We start from the raw sequence: 20,872 nt of genomic DNA on the forward strand, positions 1-20,872 counted from the left end.
GGACTAGATCTGAGAGATGTTTACCTGACAGAAGAAGTTAGATTGTTCAGAAATCTTGACCAAACTTCTGGGCAGAACTGAATGACAAGTATGCCAAGTATCACAAAGTCTTATCCTCTTAAGGACTCGGTGATTTTGACCATCCTCTGATAAATTTCATAAGAACAGGAGCCCTGTATTACCTTGCAAATGCAAGAATGGCCCCAGAGTTTGCACGGGTTCTGGTAACTTATGTGAAGTTTCCTTCTTACTGTGATGAGGTTACAAAGAGTAGGTCTGGCTCTCCCAAGCCTGGGTGTGTCTAGCTTTCTGCCTGTGCTCCTACTTCATTCGATTTCTGGAAAGAAACCTGCAATCTTCCGTGCCTCCACCTCGAATTGCACACAGTGTGACAGGTCGGCTGAAACAGGCCTGCACTGTTCTGCAAGCTTTTAGTCTTGGATACCAGCACAACTTGGGGAAGCTATTACAAGTTTCTTTTTAGATTCAATCCAGAGTGAAAACTGTACAAAATGGAAATTCAGAAGGGCAATTATTATTTTGATTAATATTTAAAATGGGCATAAATATTAAATGTATTTATAAATAATTGAAATAAAAATATTGTTTCTACACTTACAAATTTTTACTGAAAAGCAATGCTTTTCACAAATAAAATGGAGTTATTATTTTAAAATTCAGTTGTGGTGGATGGGGTGGGAACAGAAGGATAGTTTCACTGTGAATATAAAAAAAAAATGGAAGACTTCTGTGGGAAAATTTGAGCAAAGTCTCTCCCTTCTTCTCCCCCTTTCACTCCAAATTATTTCTAGAAGGAAGCTCGCATTTTTCAGTCACTTCTCCTGTGGATCCCATGGGAGTACTGGTCTCTGTGGGGACATGCCCACCGCAGGACTCTCTGAACCAGAGTGCCTGCACACCATTATGTGATTAGAGACTTGTATGCTTGCACTGAGAATACTGGGGAATTCTGCTCACATTAGCAAACCAAAGGGCTTCCTGAAGTAATTAAATAGCAGAAAGATCGCTTCTTCCCAAGTGGAAGGTAACTGAATGTTGAAATATCAGGCAGCTACATAAAATAGCTAAATGAACACAGAAAGTTGAGATCCAGACCTCTAAGAAATTTACCTAAGCAAATCCAGCATTCTGTTCTGTGTGAAAAAGCAATTTACATAATTTAGCTCTTTAATTCTGGATTTAAAAAAATTTTTTTTTGCACATATGGTTATCAGGGGCCTCTGGGCAGACAGAAGGAAAGGACAGACAAAAGCAGAGTGGATGAAAAGGGAGATGCCTAAGCAGATCTAGGCAGGGAAGTGTGGGTGAAGGAGAATGGGTGGACAGAGCAGAAAAAAAGGATCAGGGACATGACTCAGAACGGAATATGAAGGAGGAAGACCAAAGAGCCAACAGGAATGGGCATAAGGGACAGCACAAACCACAGACACAGTACTGAAACGCACACAGGATAAAGCTCAAAAGCAGTCAGGTCAGTCGTGAACTGTACAGGAGTGGGACTAACATACCAATGAAGCTAAAAGATCTAGCACGAATTCAGCTGTGCTGTATAACATTGTCTGCAGCTTATGTAATTCTGAATTACAGTGAAAGGCACCAGGCCCAGCAGTTTGACTCTCTAACCATAGAGTTATAGCAATCAGGTAAAGCACTCCAGTGGAAACTCTTCAGCTGCATAGAGAGTATGAAATTGCACACTGGCAAGCACAGGGCAGGAGATAAAGTTGATTGCTGCTAGAAAACAGCACACACAAAGGCTAACAAGGGTTGGGAGCAGAAGAGGCAGGCAAGGAAGACCTGGGCAGAGCCTAATGTAATGAGAAAGGTTGAACACCACTAGAAGAACTGCAGCTGATAGCCTAGATACCTTGCAGCAGTCAACAGGACTCAAATCCTACAATTCCTGGAGATTTGTTCTGGATAAAAGTGGCTGCACAGCATGCAAGATGGAAGGTATGCAGATCAGCCTGACAGGAAAAGTATTTCCAGCTCAGCTGGAGTACTGCAATATCACAGTCTCCGAGCTGTGCTGGAAACACTACCCAAGTGAGAAGTTCAAACTAGACACGCCAGAGATCATGTGTGTGTGTCTGGGAGGCACAGGGATTGTGAAGGGGGCCTGCTGGTGACCACTGGCATGGTCTGGGACTAGTAAGGACTTTGGGACTGCACTTGAGGCAGGACTGGGACAAACTAATAGGCCTGCAAAACGGAATGGGGTTGGTTGAATGAGAGAAAGCACAACCCTCTCTTTCTCAAACCTCAACTCTAAGCCCAAATATATGATGCCTCCTGCACTGTCCATCCAGTAGAAATAGCCAGTGCCAAATCCATTTCTTCATTTCATGTTATCACCTTCAACAGAATTAAATGTCTGCACTGTTAGAAATAGCAGAGTCCACAGGCTGAGTCAGTTCTTCCCATTTGGAGCACAGGGTTCATTTTATGCCGAGTGATTAAGAAAGATCTGAAAAAGAGATGTATTAGAGAACCTCCACCAGGACAGTTCTGTACCTACAAGATCTTGAGCTGAAATACCAGACAGTTTGAAATTACCATAAATTAAATAAAAACTTTCATTTTCTGTTGAAAGAGAACAGAGTCCAGTTCATCAGCTACTAGAATCATTAATCAATGAAGCAAAGGTGACATAAAATAATTGAATAATTACCTTCTAAGGTATTGCCTAAGGCTCTGCTTCTCTTGATTGCTCTCTTCATTCTGATGTATGAAGGAATTAAAGCTACAGGCTTGGGTTTGTTTTCTCTTTTTTTTTTAATTTTTGAAACACTTGTTTTTAACTGCATCTAGTTGTATGTAAACGAACAGCCATAGAAGCATATCCATTCTGGAATTCAGGAGCCAGTTTTCCAAAGAAATGGAAAGTCCAAGCATACAAATAGCCCTTTACAGGATTTTCAAAAACAACTGAGATTAAGCACTTATTCCTACTGATTCTAGCAGGTCAGTATGGCTCCTCCAGGCAAAAATACAATGCAAGGAAGTTCTAATCACAAAATTATGCCCCTCAGAACACTCCTTCCCGAGTCACAAAAGCTCCTGAGTACAGCATTTTACAGAACAAGGGCACAAGAATGGCTACTCCAGAGGTCTGTCTAACAGGTACCCTGCCTCTCTGAGCTTAAGGAAAGAGTATAAAAAACATGCTATGAATGGAGTGATTTTTACTCTTAATGTACCCTCTCAGCAACCAGTGGCTTAGAGACTTCCTGACTTCAAGCCCCTACTTCCTCCTCACTGCCACATCTTGCATCTCTGTAAACACTCACAGCCCTCTCTAGTCACTTTCTCAGAGAGCAAAAGCTACAAAGACTTTTCATGGTATTCATAAAAGCAAGACATTCAGATAACGCCGTACTGGGAATCACAGAGATGAAACCTGTAATCCCAAACTTTCTACCCTTTCTGCTGTGTATCAAGGAATCCCAGACTGCATCAGCTGCAAAAGATCTATCAAATTGGGTCAGTGTCATTCAGGGTCACAGAGTTTAAAATGACTCCAAGTACATGAAACAAAACATGTTGCTTCCACATGTTGCTAGGGAAACAGACACGTTATCGGTGTAAGTGAGACCCATACAGGTCCATGCCTCAGTGTCACTCACAAAGCCAATGTCTGCAATGTCTGTTAGTTTACTTGTTGTTAAAGACTCATCTTACTTTGAAACTGTTGCACACACCTCTCATTAATCACTGCTTCAGAATACATGACAAGTTGCTTCATCCTCAGCAGCTGCTCAATGACCAAAGGAAATTTAATCTGCTTGACCTAGTCTTTAGTGGTAGGGGTTCTAGGGTCAAGTTCGGTCTCGCCTGAGCTGCCACAAACATCAGTTCAAATTTCTTTTGCTGGGACTTGAGTGAAATCAATGGAATCACCACAGAGATGGGGACAAGTTCTGTGGTCACAGATTTGCTTTAGTTTTTTTTTTTTTTTTTTTTTTTTTTTTTTTTTTTTTTGCAAGTAGCCAGTGAGTTTCCCTCCAGCCTCTCTCCCTCACAGCACCCCTACGCAGGAGGTGTTCCTTTCATGTGCAGATATCAGGTTTTAACAACTTTCCAAATGATGCAGAGAAAGGCTATCAGATATTTGGGAGGAAGAAGGGGTGGACGAAGAAGATTCCTGCCTTTTACATGGCCACGGGCACCAGGACTGCTCTTTGCCCTTGCTTTCCATGCTGGAAGCTGCCATCTGTGCCGGCCCATCGCCAGCCTGAGAGGCTGGCATCCCTTCACTGAGGACAGCATCTGGAAGCCAGTTCTAATAGGATTGTGCTCATACTTCTTGCACACCCAGAGGTCTCTCTCTCACTGCAGGCTCCTCTCAAACAGAAAATGCTGCCAAAAACTAATGTGAGCCTTTAACTCTCCCTTTAGGTCAGTTCATTCAAGTTCACGCCCTTCCCACAGCTCCCTTAACTCTCAGGAATAACCACAGCAAAGTCTGCTTGCTCTCTCCCACACTGCATCATTGTACAGAAAGGGACTGTTAGGGGATCAGCTGTGCTAGCTGGAGGTGGCAGTCATGGCCCCAGGGGGTGGCAGGATCTCTGCAGAGATCCAGACAGCAGCTACAGCCTTACAAGTCAAAAAACTTTCTTCATCAAGGTGAACACTAAAGAAACAGCAGGGGTGTGTGGGTGCGTGTGTAGCAATCTGGCTGAATGTGCTGCCTTTTACGCCTAGTTGCTCACTGTGCCATGATGGGGGGGCTGGGGAAGGGGCTCCCAGTACCCCCTCTACTCCAGCAGAACACCTGGACAAGGCGTGTCATAGAAGAAATCATCTGCAATGTCCTGCCTTTCTTTGGGCGCTCTAGTCTGAAAGCGCATTGCAAACTCTTACTAATGCTCAGCACCGCTTCTTTCTGCGGTGGGGCAGCTGTTAACGTGCCTGCTCTTGTAAAAAGGAGGGAGAACTGAGGCGCAGAGAGGGGAAATGGACTTCCCCAAGGACCTGGCTTCCTAATCCCTGCTTTGATCACAACAGCTAGTCTCTCTCTGCTGCATTACAGCACATGTAAAGTTCTTTACTGCTGCATCCTTGCATTAGGATAAACTGTAACAGTGCTCCTTAATGTCTTGTGTAGCTAGGAGGTGTATGTGCAATGTCCCTAAAAACACTGGCTCTGCCAAACAGATGCACAGCTGGGCAGTTCTGCCCGTCCCAGATGCAGAGCCTCGCAGTTGCTCCCTCCTTCAGTTGTACCTATTCTTCAATAAGCAATTTTCCTCCAGCCATGTATCCCTCTCCCTCTTTAACTGATTTATGCTAGTCACTTCTATTATTGTCCTTGGCATCTCCTGTGCTCTCCCCAGCCCCTCCTTTAAGGAAAGGCATTGTGCCCAGATTTCTGCTAGGCCATGCCCCCTTGTTAACTTTAGATTCATTACCCCAGCTGCTTGGATTTCTTACTGTCTCCAATGACTTGCTGGCAGACACAGCTTTACCTTTCTCTGAAATTAAGAATTTCTACAGCAAATTCACTCCCCAAGCCTCCCACACCTTCCCCATCTGTAACATACTAGCTGCACAGTAACAACTTGGTAGGAATACTTTAGGCTGGTAAAGATCGGAGAAGCAATCTCGCAGTTGAGGTCTCAGTTTGCAGATACAGGAATACAATCTCCCTGTCTCTGCTAATAAGCCAAAGTTATTTAAAGGGCTAGACTTGGGTTTTAGTTGGCAAGTTGATAGATTAGGTCAGGGCAGGTTCATATTTGCATTTCTATTGCACAGCCCTGCAGGAGCGCATGTTGTGTAACATCACCTGTATCACAGGCACATAACCTTTCCTTCCATGCCTGTGGCTCCTCTTACCATTCACCTGCTTTTTATATACCACCACAGAGCCCAAACACAACAATGACCCTCTGTATCTTGCATTTCACCAGCACTGCATATAAGGTTTTTGGCTTTTGGATCTGGCACCAGCTGATTATTGAAAGCTGATAGAGGACTAGGGGAAACTGGTGCAGAGTAAGTAAAGAAATAGGAAAAGAACAGCACAGAGCCTTGAATGACTGGAAATGACACTGCATCTGGAATAGGATGTCTTCAGAGGAGAGACTAGGAGTCTCAATCTTATTTCCTTCCCTCAGAGAATCCTGAGAACTCACTACATAGGTGAGGATAGCCCAGACACAATAGGGCTGTGCAGATGAGATGGGCAAGACAGTAGAAATTATTTCACAGCAGTGCCTAGAAAGGTTTTGTATTCTATTCTGTAAGCAAGATAAAACAAATGACTAGATGATACTAGCATGACAATACCCTACCTGCATCCGTGTTCTCCTGTTTTGTCTTGCTGGAAATGAACACTGAGTCAACAATGTCATCAACATTCAATCTGCTAACTTCTACCAAAAAACACCTCACACATCTGAATATGTACAGAAGTGCCTATTAGATAGTAATGCAAAAAAGTAGTACTGGGTGACATTATAAAGCAACAACCACTTTCCAGATGAGGGCTGTCTCTGTGTTCCAGAAATCAATCTAGCAGCTGCCAAAGCATTGCAATGGCTTCTCAGTGCAGTAGGTAAGATGGTTCCGGTTGCCTGGTTGAAGTGCAAACAGCTCACGAGGCAGCCATTTACAAGGCAGGACCGCAGCGCACTAAGTGAGTGCAGGACAGCTAATGTCACCCCCTACTGCTTTTTTTAATGCTTCTGTCAGCTCGGCAACACGGTGACTGCTGCTGGAAAAAGCATGCCTGGCATTTTTGATAGCTTCCTGTGGAGTTACATGGAGAAGAGACAGACAGCATGAAGGCTCAAAATGAGATCAGCACACAGAAAACATGCCTCACATAGTCATGCTTGTCTCCTTCTGCTGGGGAGAGGTATGGATGGGGGAAAAGGAGGAGGGGCAGGGGAATGAATTATGTTGTGTACACATACTGAGTACCAAGAACTCTAATAGTTCTAATAGGATGAGAAAAACCATCATACTGGAGAACAAGAATGTAATCCCTGGACACTGGCAAAACGACAAGAAAATTTGGCAATAATATTGAGACAAAAATAAAATGTCTATTTCTATACTGACATGCAGTCATCAAAGCACTTTGACAGCAACATCTGTATGCTTTAAGTCTAAGCCGTGCCTTCCACTATGGGATGCTAATTCTTGAGTCAGGACGGGCAAAGATGCTATTAAAAGAGAAATGTACACTCCAAAAGATCACAGAATGAGACCAGATCTACTCTTTATGACAACCTCTCACAACCCCAGGGAAAACAGCTATGTGCAGCATATATCCAGCATCAAGGATCTGGTTTTGAGTAGTCACTGTGGGGACTAACCAGGCAGTAGAGGTCAGGTTGCTGCATTTTGTGAAAAAGGATTAAATTGAGACTATCACACTGAAGTTACTGGCTCCCTAACAGAGCCACCTCTATCTACTCCACAGCTCACATCCTCCTGCTGTTCCTGTATCTGCCTCTTCCTCATGCTGGGAAGAATCCTAGGAGAAGGGCGTCCAGTCTAGTATAAGAGCAAAGAAGTACCAGCACTGTTTTGACTAGAGGAGATGCTATGGAAGCATTACACAAACAGGATGCAGGGAAAGCCTCTGTGATTTTAGAGGACAGAGTCTGTTCATTACTCACAGGGAGCTGGAGAAGAATAAGGCATGAGAAGGGAGAAAGAAAACATCAACTGGCATTCAGCAGGAAGAAATATTTAATGTCACTGAACTACCAGCTACATAAAACTGTCACACATTTCCAGAGATGATCCAGGCAATGCCCAGGCATTGAAACAGGGTAGGAAGCTCAAGTTCTCAGAATTTGCCCTGGCTTAGGTAAAACCTGAGGATGCTGTCTCTCAAGTACCAGAATCCCTTGGACACATGCCCAGCATCTTTGCAGCTGGCTTCAAAGAGCTAATGTTAAATGTTCTTCAAGAAAAAGTCTTTATATGAGTTTGCACAAAGGCTGGAAAATTAGAAGTGCTCTAAGGAAACAGGTATTGATGAGGCTTACTGTAGACTGAATCCACTTAATCCAAAATTTAAACTGAACGGACAGGCCTCCACATCCAACTTGTCCTATAAAATGCTATCTCCCCACAAAAAAAAATCTCCAGCTCATCTTAGTACCTTTTCAGTGTCTGCAAACTCCTGCAATATAATCTGTCTCTCCACACACAGCTCCAAGAAGTCTTCTGAATGGAAACTTTCATGCAGGGCAGGGAAGAATGTTAGCTGGTTACAATCCATTCCTTTCTCATCCATCTCCCTTTCTGCTCCATTTAACATCAGCTTTCCTGTATCAATAGAAAAGAGATTGCAGTTTTAGTGGCAGCCAGATGACACCAAAAGCATTTGTAATTTCGACTTTCACCCAATCTGTTCTACCTTGGGAAACAGCATTATTTATCTGCAAAATCCAGGCAAGACAGAAGTAAAATCTGTGACTGCTATGGAAGGATGCTTAGTTCAGGGAACTAAAAACAGGTCCCTGCAGTCAGTTATAATTTAAATCAAATTCTTGTAATCACTGAGGATTCAATCATGTCGATCAAATGAATTTATTCCCATTTTTGCACTGTATTGGGCTGATTTTCTAATAAATAATTAAAAAAGAGGCTGTTAAACTACTCATACAAAATTAGGAAGAACTGAAAATGGCAGTCTTTTGGGGACATGCACTGAGTAGGACTTTAAAAGAACCCAAGCAGAGACAATCCACTAATAACTTGCCCAAGCTGTGCTCCAACTTTTGCAAATTCACGCAGTGCTGTACAGACACACATACAGTGCAACCGTGATGGGCCTTCTCCTATGATTTTTGATGCAGACTGCAAGAAGTTTGATGAGGAGATAGTTTTCAGTTTTATTCAGAGCCTAGAACAGACTCCATTCTCAGTTAGTTCCTAGGTCATATCACAGCGAAAAGGATACAACAGTACTGTGTGTCTCCAACAACGAACACTAGAAGCTTGACTTGGAGGAGTCTTAACAGCGGCCGAAATCCACAGCCTGAGACTTGGCTGACATTGCCTGAACTCACAAATTTTCCAAATTTTTTTCTTGTGAAAAAATTATCAACTTTTCTACCATATTTCAAACTTCCACTCTTCTTTCATTTTTCAATGTCGCATGTAATAGAAAACCTGGCCTTGGAAAATGAAAAATGTTGACATAATGATCATATTTTGAAAAATATATTTCTGCTTTAAACCCTGAAAAACAATATAGTTTGTTAATTTTCTTTCTTTCTACTCCGTGCTGTTTTATCCATATTCCTGGAAGGTTGTCATTTCACAGAATGGATAAGGTTGGAAGGGACCTCTGGAGATCATCTAGTCCAACCTCCCTGCTCAGCAGGGTCACCTAGAGCATGTTAGACAGGGTTGCATCCAGGCGGGCCTTGAAGATCTCCAGAGAAGGAGACTCCACAACCTCTCTGGGCAACCTGTTCCAGTGCTCTGTCACTCTCACAGTGAAGAAATTCCTCCTTGCATTCAGGCAGAACTTCCTGCACTTCAATTTCTGCCCACTGCCTCTTGTCCTTTCACATGGGACAGCTGAAAAGAGTTTGTCCCCGTCCCCTTGACACCCTCCCTTCAGGTACTTGTACACATTGATCAGATCCCCCCTCAGTCTTCTCTTCTCCAGGCTGAAGAGGCCCAGCTCTCGCAGCCGTTCCTCATAGGGCAGATGCTCCAGCCCTCTGATCATCTTCATAGCCCTACACTGGACTCTCTCCAGTAGCTTCATGTCTCTCTTGTACCGGGGAGCCCAGAACTGGACACAGGACTCGAGATGAGGCCTCCCCAGGGCTGAGTAGAGGGGCAGGATCACCTCCCTCGACCTGCTGGCAACAGTCTTCCCAGTGCACCCCAGGAGACCACTGGCCTTCCTGGCCACAAGGGCACATTGCTGGCTCATGGTCAACTTGCTGTCCACCAGGACTCCCAGATCCTTCTCTGCAGAGCTGTTTTCCAGCAGGTAAAACAGCTGTTAATATAATTTCCTATTACTATTTCCCTGAGTCATATATCACCTAGTTTTAAATAGTATTTTAGAGGTAGAATTGAAGTTTCTACAAAGGAAGTGGGGAGTCTACACTTCTGCAGTTTAGCAAGTTCCCAGATGCCTTATGTATCATTTCAAGATGGCTTTTTTGCTTCCAGATCTTTCCAGGGGCTATATGAGAGCAACAAATTCTGAAGTCAATTATATAACAATTATATATTATAAATAAATATAAATATATAAATATAAACAATTACATCAGTCTTGTCCAAAAGTCTTAAAGTGATCTTTTAAACCAGAATGCTGGTAAGTTTTTCTCCTTAGCCTAAATTCTGACCCAGGGCTCCATCTGCTAATTCCAACTGTTTGTCTTTTTGTGTCCATTCTCTTCTATCATGTAATTTAACCTTAAATGTTTACCTGGATTTTCTTCAGCAGTGAGGGCTGTTTCATTTCTGTTGGCTAGGAGAACCTGAAAAGAGAATAGTATGACCAAGGTGGGATACAGAGACAGGTAAACATAACACAGAACTGTGCTACAGACCACAACACAGATTTAGAACTATACAGCAAATAAATGCCTTGGAGAGTCAAATAAATACATCTGAAAGGACCTAAAGAAAGAATTTAAAGTAGGAATAAATGCCAACAATCAGGCAAAATGGAAGTGACTATCTTTCTCAGAGAGATCTGTGAATGAAGTCAGTTCCAGGATAAAAATCTCATAATCCTGTCCACAGAAAACTGGCATAATTCATGCTTCATGTAAGAAGTGAAAATGCCATTGAGATTGGAAGCTCCTGAAAAAACTACACTAAGTCATTCAGCTTCTGGCTCATAGGATTTGACATTCAGATACTACAGAGACAAGCAGTCATCAAAATCCTGTATCAACAGTTCAATGCCTAGATCAAACCACTCTACTTCTTGTTCTTTGATCATAACCAGTTCTACCACTACTAATATGCTTAAGATGAACAGGACAGTGCAGCCTTCTAATTGGACTCTGTTGGGCACATTGAGAAGTGCTGTACCTGTGAAATACTAGAAGCAGGACAGCACAGCTGCATTATACTCTCACCTATCTCAGGAGATCTTATATCACAAAAGAGGTTGAATCATTCTGTGGCTGCTTAACACATTGCAGACCGTTTACTCCTTGAAAGCAGATGGGTTCAGTGGTTTCCCCACACACGGCACAGCATATTGAAGGTCAGATGACAAGAATCAAAGGAAAGAGTGAGTTCTGGGCTCATTGGCAAGAGCCACAGATTTGTGCACCCCCTGCAGGTTCTTCCTACCTCACTCCTCATTTGCCTCATTGCTGCTCTGGCGCTTGTGTGTTGAATCCTCTTCCTCATTCGTGCAGGCCCCTCATACCAGTCAAGAATCCATCGTGGCTCTAAGGACCGTGATTCATTCCCCCATGGGCCCCTTCTGTAGAAAAGTTGTTCCTCAAGTATCATCCAGTCCTTGGCTGCTTTGCTGTAACCACACTGCAGCATCTATGGGACAGAACCACAATCACTCCTGCACACTTCCCTGCCAATGTGTCCAGTGGTGGCATCACCCCACTGATCCAAAGGAATCTACCCAACCTGCCAGATGGGACTGCTCCAGAGGGAGCACTGTTGACCCAGGAAATATAGGTCTCTCTGACCACTGAAAAAGTGCTGTGGGAGTTGCTGTAAGTCAGGTTAAGATACAGCGACAAACATAAGCATATAATAATCTCAAACCTCCTTGAAAATGGCTTTTTTTTTTCATTAGATTTCCAACTCAAAAGCAGTGAGCCAGGAGAACAGCATCATGGAAGAATATTCAGATTTACTCACTTCAGGTTTACCTGGAAACTGTGCCAAACAGCAACAAAAATGTTCACTGAAAGCACAGTCTACAGGGGAGGGGGGGGGTCCCTAAAGTCTCAATCGAAAGGAAAGAGGAGTATTTCAAAAAATGAAAAACTTGTTTCCTTATAGCCACTCTTGAAATATAAATGTACCTGTGAGATTTTACTAGGTATGAGCTTGAGTCTTCTTGAAAAATGTTACTGGATATTAAAAAAAAAAGTCAAAGTTCTCATTCATTTCTGTTATTGTAAAAGTGGAATAATTTATTCTTAAAAAAGGCTCTTAAAGTGAAGATCTGCAATCTGATCTGTGAGTGATGCTTACAAAGCACATCACATTTCAGTGGTGAGGCCACCAATAAGTACTGACTTTCTAGCTTTTACCTTTCTTGGGCCAAGAATTCCCACTACACCCATTACAGGCATTTTATTCGTCTCACTTCTGAAATGTTTGATCTCTCACGGTAGTCCAAAAGATGTGAGAAGGATATTCTTCCAGCCATATCACACGATATTCCTGTTCTTTACCTGTATGTGATTCTTGTATAACGAAGCATACAGCTCCTGCCCACTTCTTCGGTATCTTTCTATACATGACACAAATCCCTAGAAGAAACATCAGAACAGACAAATTCCAGGTGCTGCAAGTATAAGTTCTGTGAGGGGCAGAAATAAGCATTAGTTGCTCTTAATCCATTTGCAGGAATAATTAGGGAATATGGTCGATGTCTGGGAGCTCAGTGGAATTGCTCAGAAAGAGAGAGAGAACAGTAAATGAGATTAAGAGTCCTTTTGGAAGTGAATTAGTTAGTACTACAGGTAGCATAAAAGACAATTATCTGTTGTAGAGACCTCAAACTGAGATCAGGATCCAGAGTTTGTAGCTATATTCCTGTTCCTTGCTGTATTAATAGAAACTACAGACAAAAGAATGGTCAGAGTTCCAATTTTGCAGACTGGAAATCAACTGTTTCCAAAAACATCATTCAGATTTGGGAGCCACTAGCAACAACAGTATAAATACACTGCTTAATGGGAATGTGATGCAGAGATCTCTGAGCTAGTTTGTGGAATCTTGTGGAGCTGAGCCAGTGCAAGGAGACAGGCAAACTGTTTCTGCTCTACTACACAGCACAGACATGGCCTAAACCCCAGTACCACTGGGATACCTCTGGAAATGCACGTCTCCCAGAGCTATCTGGCAAGACTTTCTGGCCACCTTTCCTTCCAGAATACATTAGACTCACAGAACAGTGAACCCACATAACACTCATACATTTTGTTTGCTATTTTGCTTGAATGAACTTCTCAGGAAAAGGGTCTCTGTGCAAGTCCAAGATGCTGATGAATTGCTGTCAAGAGTTATGACTTGCACTCCCCATTCTGCCAACAGCCTGTTATATTTTTCTTCAGCAAGATGTGCAATTGCTCAGAACTTCTACTTCTCCAACCATAAAACAGAGACCTACCCTCACAGAGCTACAGGCTAAGATCATGAATAAATGCTCAGTGTGGTGAAATCCTTAAATTCAGGGGCTAGGGAAATAAAATGGTTTGGCTCTCCTCTTAACTACTTCATGAAACCCACATTTTTACAGATTTAGGGTGACAGGTTTCACAGGGCCAAGACATTTACAAAACACAAACCAGAAGATTTCATCCAGTAATTCCTATCTGAGCCTCCCTTTTGAAAAGATTTGCAGGAATATTATTAAACTCAATAGAATCACTCAGGTGTCAAACCAGCACTACGCAAGTAAGAACAAAATCACACCTACAATATTCATTCATATTAGTTCCTCAAATAATCTGTTAAATTTTAATCAAAGACAAGCCTCCAGCTTTGAAAAGGCTGGGTTGGCTCCCCCTTTCTCCTAGCCATGTATGAACTTCTGGGTCCCAAAGAGACTTGAAGTAAAGCACTTGTTCTCATGATATTTTTGGCCTGATTAGAGACAAAGGGTATTGAAGGTCTGTGTGTCCAGCTGAAGTACTGAGTAACTGCTAAGTATGGCTTGTTTCATCTTACTGCATAAAGACTGCTGAAGAACCATCTCAAGATTCAGCTTAACGGGCTGACACTTGCAGGACTGTTCTACAGTGATGCATCTCACACGTTTCTACGGAAGTATAAAGATAACTGCCCTGTCCATACCCTCCCCTGCTCCATATCTGTTCATGTGATTGCTGACAGAGTAGTTCCTTGAGGGGAGCACAGTACTAAGGCCTTTGTACTAGCACAGTCACAGGTATAAATTCTCCTGCTTGACAGGATCTTTCCTGAAGAAAGGTTCTAGCTCTCTTATTACAACTACCAGATGTCATTTTTCACTTTCTGGATGCATTTGCTTTAATATCTTCCAAACTAAAAGCTCTCTGGAAGAGCAACTATTTCTTCTCCCGAATGTACAGCACTTGGGGTCCTGACTCAGGATGATGCTCCTAAGCACTACCAAAACACACAGAATCCCAGTAGTCACACTAACATCCACATAACCACAAATATCCATTCCACATGCCAGCCAAACACATGCAGGGAGGATGCAGCCTTACTTGCAGATTATTTTGAAGACAGTAAGAGACTGCTGCTCCTTTCCAGGAATTTGCAAAAGGTACACCAAAGCTATAAGATGGAAAGAAAAGGAGTCAAGGTAGCTAATCACCATCCGCACTGCAAAGAGTACCAGAAGAATTTGTTCCTTTGACAAATTTCTGAGGATTAGTAGCAGCAAGGAAGGCAAAAACTGTTCAGAGTTTATAAAGGAGAGATTACAAAGTATCCCCACTGCTATGCAAAGGCTTTTGCTCTCACCAGTTTCCCTGAAAGGATTCTGACAAAAGTCAGTAAATCAGACTGCAGTGAGCCACAGTACTGAGCTGAGCTGGCCATGAAAGTCCCAGTCTCTCGCTACCTAAAGCCATGGATCAGATGGGTAACTTTTAAATGCACGGACTTTGTGCCATGCAGGCAGTGATTCCTCACAGTAAACTGCCTAGCTGCTGTTTGTGCTGTGCTATAATTAAGTTAACACACAAGGTCTACATGGTGTGCTGATTACTGCTGGCTGCCAGCCAGGTCTGTACCCCTGCCGTGAAGTCACATTTATTGGTGTTTCCCTGCAGGAAGCTCCTGTTTTACACTGATGAAAGTCATTACATTTTTGTTTGTTTAAAGCATCATTAAACCTGTAATCACAGTTGTGGCCTCACAAAACTATTCCATAATTCATATAAAACTCCCATAAAGACTGACCTAGAAGGCAATAACATCTCTATGCTGTTGAGCCAGACTCAGTACAAGAGAGTCGAGAGTCCAGCTTTATGTGGACATAGGGTAAAAGCCATTTAAAACAGATAACAGAGTCATCCACGTATTAGCAACCATTACAGATACTCATGGGCTGTTCAGGCCAGGTCAATGCTCTACGGGCAGCTGTTTTAAAGCTGTTCACACTTTGTATTTCAGTTGTGGTCACTGATCAGACCAGATAAGGTCAAAGCCCACACTGAAAAATTCTGATCAATTTCCCTGACCTGGCTCCAAGACTTTGAAACACATGCAGGGTCCTAAAAGGGACAAATCTTGCCAGTCAATTCTGGTTAACTGAAGACTGACCATTTAGGCTTCCAAATGTGCTATAGCTAGCCATCTTCAACCAGATAAACATTTCCAAGATGATCATCCCTACAAAAAAGCATCTAGTTATAAAATGAAATGAAGAGCTAATAAAATTGGAGATCACTGTAACAGAGCAAAACATAACCAGAAAAAAGTTTCAGTAACGACAGAATAAATGTTCGGTGAGAATAACTGGACAAATATTTAACAAACAACTAGTACAAAATTTGTACTTTATTACAAATAAACAGTTTCTATTTTAAAAATAAAAAACCTAAAATCAGACATTGTAAACGGTTATCCTTTCAAATGGCAACACTTTATGCAGTAGGTTAAATACAACAGTACCACACTATAATATCCATCTTGAACAAGAAGGGATACACTGACTTTGGTGATTTTTAATACCGTATGGCATAAAACAAGGTTTGGGTGTCATCTACAGAAAAGTAGATGTCAATGTTAGAAATACAACCTGTGTTTAGGAAGATCAGATTAAGAGGCCATACTGAGCCATCTTGGCCTCAAAATCGGAGTATGGTACCACGCTTCATGTCTTTATTTCGCAGACTAGGCACTTGTTGCAAGTAGAACTAGGTCATTTTGCTGCCTCAGATTCCCTAGCCAATATTTATAGCTTGAAAATATGATGGAATTTACAAGCTATTCCACTATTACAACAAAAATCAAAAAGCCTTTCCTCTGATGCTGTATGGAGACCTTATGCAAATAAAAAAGAAAGTGATTAGAACTGAGGAAAGGTAAAACAAGCAAGGAGAAAAATGCTGGCTCACAGATATGCCAAAAAAAATCCAGAGACTGAATTTTCTATAATTCATTTCAATAAAGCAACTGAAGGGCTGTTTGTAATAAGAGATGATTATAAATAGAAAAAGCTAAGAGGTGTGAGTTAAGTTAACAATTTGCTGTTGAGCTCTGGAATATTTTATGCTTGATTTTTCTTTTTTAATATATCACTTGACACTCCCACAGTCCATAAATATTCAGGCTTGCCATAATAAACTCACATTGCATGACACAGATGCCACAGCTCTTTCCTAAAGAAACATTATGCTAGTGGAGAGCCATGTTTTGAGACTTTGGGGAATTAAAGCCTACGTGTTGTATTCCAGAACAGGCCCCCTCCCACACGCACGTGTATGTGTTCTAATAAACAAACTTGAATATAAAATATTTTTGGATTTGGAAGAGTCAAAGGGAGCACTTCTAAGTATCCCAATCCCTCAAAGTGCCAAGTGTACCAGCCCAATTCAAGAAAGTGCATAGTCCCATAGACGAGAGTGAGAATACTCACAGGCATATTTTGAAGCATGTGCTTAAGTCCTCTGTTGATGAGGACTAGAACTAGTGATATAAATCTATGACTTTAGTTCTTCTGAGCTAAATAAGTATTATAAATATTTAGATGTGTATATATACATGTATACATGGTAAGAGCATTCATACAGCAATGCAGCTGTAATAAAATATTTATTCTTGTACAGTACTTCTCATCAACACATCTCAGAGGTCCTTTTCAAGGAGGTCAGTGTCTTTATCCCCAGTTTACAGAAAAGGAAATTAAGGCAAGAGAGTTTCTGGAATATCCTGCCACTACAACTAGGTGGAAGGAGGTTGGGGATGGGGCAAAAACAACCTAAACTGATTTGAAACTTCGTAAGTGGATGAAGAGGATGTACATGGTGATGGTACACTGTAGCAGGGGGATAACTTTAAAAACTAATCTGGGAATCCCTTCTAGAGTGTCTGGTCTTACATTATTTGTGCCATATTGTATTCTAACTTAGTTGATTTGACAGATATTAGATCTCATACTGCTGGAAAAGTCCCCCTCCCTTATTCCTCCCAACCTGGCTGTCACAAATCTGTATGGAAGGCTTTTTGATCTGATTACAGCTATTCACACAATCTGGGTTTTTAGAAAGAACTTTAGAAAGGACATAGCAGAAAAACAGAACAGTAGCTAAGGTTCTCTTAGGGGCACAGAAAAAGCACACGTAAATAGCATACACATTACGGGGCAAAGAGGCTGTGCATGGCAAAATCAACTTTGATTCTGTGTATGGCAAAATCAAAGTTGATGGCCTCAGCTCAAGAAATCACATTGTGTTTCAGAATATGTTTGGGCATATACTTACATTCAAGCAATGCAACACTTTCATGATTTCCTATGATATGTTCACAGAAAATAAGTATCAAATCTAGTTCCTGTTTATAAAAACCACAAAGATGCCAACATCATAGCTATAACCAGGCTTGATTAATGAGGCCATTTATAGTCATATTTATGAAAGAACAAGAGACCGGGGGTGAAACTACCCCAACGTTTATGGGTCTGATATCTAAAGTAAAGGAGGTTTACAGGTAAAACGTCTTTTTAGTGTTATTATCAGACTCCGCTTCTGCAGCAGAATTTAAGTATTAACAAAACTGCCTTCTTTTCAGTATCAGTCACTTTCTTTTGCAGCTTTTACATACAGAGTCTATTACTGAGGGGTTAGATTTGCCTTTTATCCCAGTCTTTAAGACATAAACTCACAAATACACATGCAATACTTAGACGTTTTAACAACAGCACCTAAACATGCTAAAACCTCTGTAGGAGATAGGTGCAAAATTTGTTAACAGAAAATTAGAATTATTAGAATGAGAAAAGTCATATGAGATATTAACGTAATTTTGATATTTACACCATCCTTCCCATTTCAAATTAAACAGAAAGGTTGCATTTTTAATGAAATAATATTGAGAAAATGTCATTCTACAAAGGGTGAATTCTTCAGTTTTAGCCAGTTTATATTTATTTTTAGTTTTGTATGTCTCACAGTAGTTCAACACTGAATGGCATCCGCCTGGGGTGCCGTACTGCCCTTCACAGCAGCCCCATATCCCAGCTCCATCCTCCGGGCTGCGCTCTCTAGCCAGAGTGAGATCTCCAGCCACCCACAGTGTGGGTGGACCAAGACAGGCAGCAGATGTTTTCTCACAAAAAGAGATTAATTATTTTTGGTTTTAGATGGTGACTGTATAAATCAATGAAGAATTCCTGAACCGCTATGACTTGAATAGTTACAGAGCTAGACTGGCAGCAGTGTGCTTTAAGTCTGAACTCCTTTGAGGTGTGGAAACTATCTAGTCATATCCACTTCAGTTGTCACACACGCCCTTTTTCCAAACAGCCTCACAAGCAGAGGACAGAGTTATAGCTGGCATGGCTCTTTGACAGAGAAGAATTCAAGTTATACTAAATAGAGCTGACTGAGGTCTCCTCACTCACCAACCCCGTTGTATTCAGCTGCAAGGGATAAAGTTACTACCTCCAGCAACAACCAAATCTGCCACTGGTATTAAATCTAACAGGGATGGTGAATCGGAGGCCAGATATTCTGTAACCCAGTGCAAATGATAAGCCATCCATTTTGTGACCAAACTGCTTTTCAAGTAATTGACTATGCACTGGGAAGCCCTTAAGTTTAATTCATAAGGAGAAAAATTGTTTCATTAGTCACCAAGCAATAAACATTAAGCTAAGACAGATAACATTTTTCTTAGCAGATCAAAGAGCACTTTGCCCTAGTCCTTAGCACGCACTCTCCACACTAAGGGATGTCTGCAGGCTCTTATGAAGCACAACATTGTCATCACCATGTGGATGTTATTGTTACTTTGCCAAAATTCATTTAGCTTTTCAACAGACTGTAGTTCCAGCAGTTAAGTGTTGCAAGTAAGCTTCGTGCCTCAACCCGCTAGGAGGCTAATGCACAGTGCCAACTGCTCCTAAGGATCATGGATGTATTCCTGGCATTGCCAGTTGGCTGGGGAATAGCAAACTTAATGAGAAAAAGCTCCATATTTCAGTGTGCCATAAATGCACCCACACACAGGGGTGGCTTTCAAGAAGATAAACCAGAAGTATGATGTACACGTGATGAGACTTCCACTCTGTATTTATCAGCTAAACTCCAGCAGCACAGAAATAGTTCTGCTTCTACAGCAACGATTTATATGTATGTATACACATACATGCACACTCCTACAGAAGCTAGTATCACTAAAGATGAATTCCTTCAAGAAGGGATCAAGTCAGTCAGTCAGTCATCTCCTAATAGCAAAAGAAAACAAAACAAAAAAAGAAAAACAAACAAAAAAATAACCCACACCCACACACTGGGAGATGAGACACCCTTCTTCATTCCTGTCTCTGGGAATGATTTCTGTGACTTGGAGATAAAATATTCAATTCTTGAGGCCTCACTTCCCCCCTTTAACTGCACAGGCTAGCTATCAATGTCCTCATCTAAGAGGAATCTTTAACTTCATCTGGTAGAGATTTCCAGGACTTCTCCCGATTTCCGGTTCTTTATTTGGACATATTGCCATCTTGTTCACAGTTCTAGCTATTTTCAGGTCCCTGCTCTCTCACAGAATTTCACAGTCAATTCTCCAGCTGGCACCTGGACTCCCATACACATTCTGTCCTGCTTCCTGCATGGAAAAAGAGACACCATATATAAACTCTTAACCTATTCATAAGTAAAGTTGGCCATAACTCTTCTCCTTTAAAAAATTTCTATTAAAAATAGTGTGGATGAAAAAAATTGCATCCTTTTTCTTTGAAAAGATAGAACAACCTGATTACTAACAAAAAAAAATAATCAGAAATGATTTTCATGTGGGAAATAGAGGATGAAAATGTTTATTCGGTTCAACATTTGAAAACAAAATGAAAATTTAATTCAACTTGAAATACCTTTTGAGGTTGTCAAATCAAAACAATCCATACATAGAGCAGTTTAATTCAAATAATTTTCTTCTTATTGTAAAGGAAATGTTACATCAAAATTCCTGCTTAAAATAGACATAACTGAACCAAAAAAATAGGAAAATGATTTTTCTTTCTATATATGTAGCAAAAAGAAAAGTAATTCTGTTTCAGTTGCTAGCAATTGTTTCTAGGGTTTCTCCAGATCCAAATAAAGCTCTGCTTTCATCTGCATCAACACAATTCAACTCATTTGGCATGATCTCTGAAAATAAAAGTGTGTAACCAACAGCTCTTGAAAGATGAGATTTCAATGCCAACAACTTTAAATATTAAACTCCACTGGATCAAATCCTATAATATGTGAATTTAAAATTGAACCAGACAATCTCTAGCTTAAAAGGCAAGAATAAAAAAGCCAAAAAAGATACAGGATACAGATGAAAGAAAACATCTTTTCACACAATGCGGCATTAAATGGAGGGACTTCACTGCCACAGGATTGTCACTGAGTCTAAAAATACTGAAAAAAAACTATCTAAATACATTTATCCACAGAAAGTTTTGGAAGGATATTACACACTGTGCTTCAGG

The 20,872-nt window shown here is 41.3% G+C and overlaps 1 protein-coding gene across 1 annotated transcript in view; it reads right to left on the minus strand.

The window, feature by feature from the left end:
- Window positions 1–20,872, minus strand: part of WDFY4 (WDFY family member 4) — a 147,524-nt gene that overhangs the window by 52,289 nt on the left and 74,363 nt on the right. Inside the window, exons 40-43 of the mRNA XM_062579707.1 lie at window positions 12,405–12,482; window positions 11,329–11,532; window positions 10,448–10,499; window positions 8,147–8,313 (exon numbers count right to left, since the gene is read on the minus strand). Coding sequence (XP_062435691.1) covers window positions 8,147–8,313; window positions 10,448–10,499; window positions 11,329–11,532; window positions 12,405–12,482 — 501 coding nt within the window. The remainder of the gene's footprint in view (window positions 1–8,146; window positions 8,314–10,447; window positions 10,500–11,328; window positions 11,533–12,404; window positions 12,483–20,872) is intronic.

This window comes from Rhea pennata, chromosome 7, assembly GCF_028389875.1.
Source record: "Rhea pennata isolate bPtePen1 chromosome 7, bPtePen1.pri, whole genome shotgun sequence".
NCBI classification, from domain to species: Eukaryota; Metazoa; Chordata; class Aves; order Rheiformes; family Rheidae; genus Rhea; species Rhea pennata.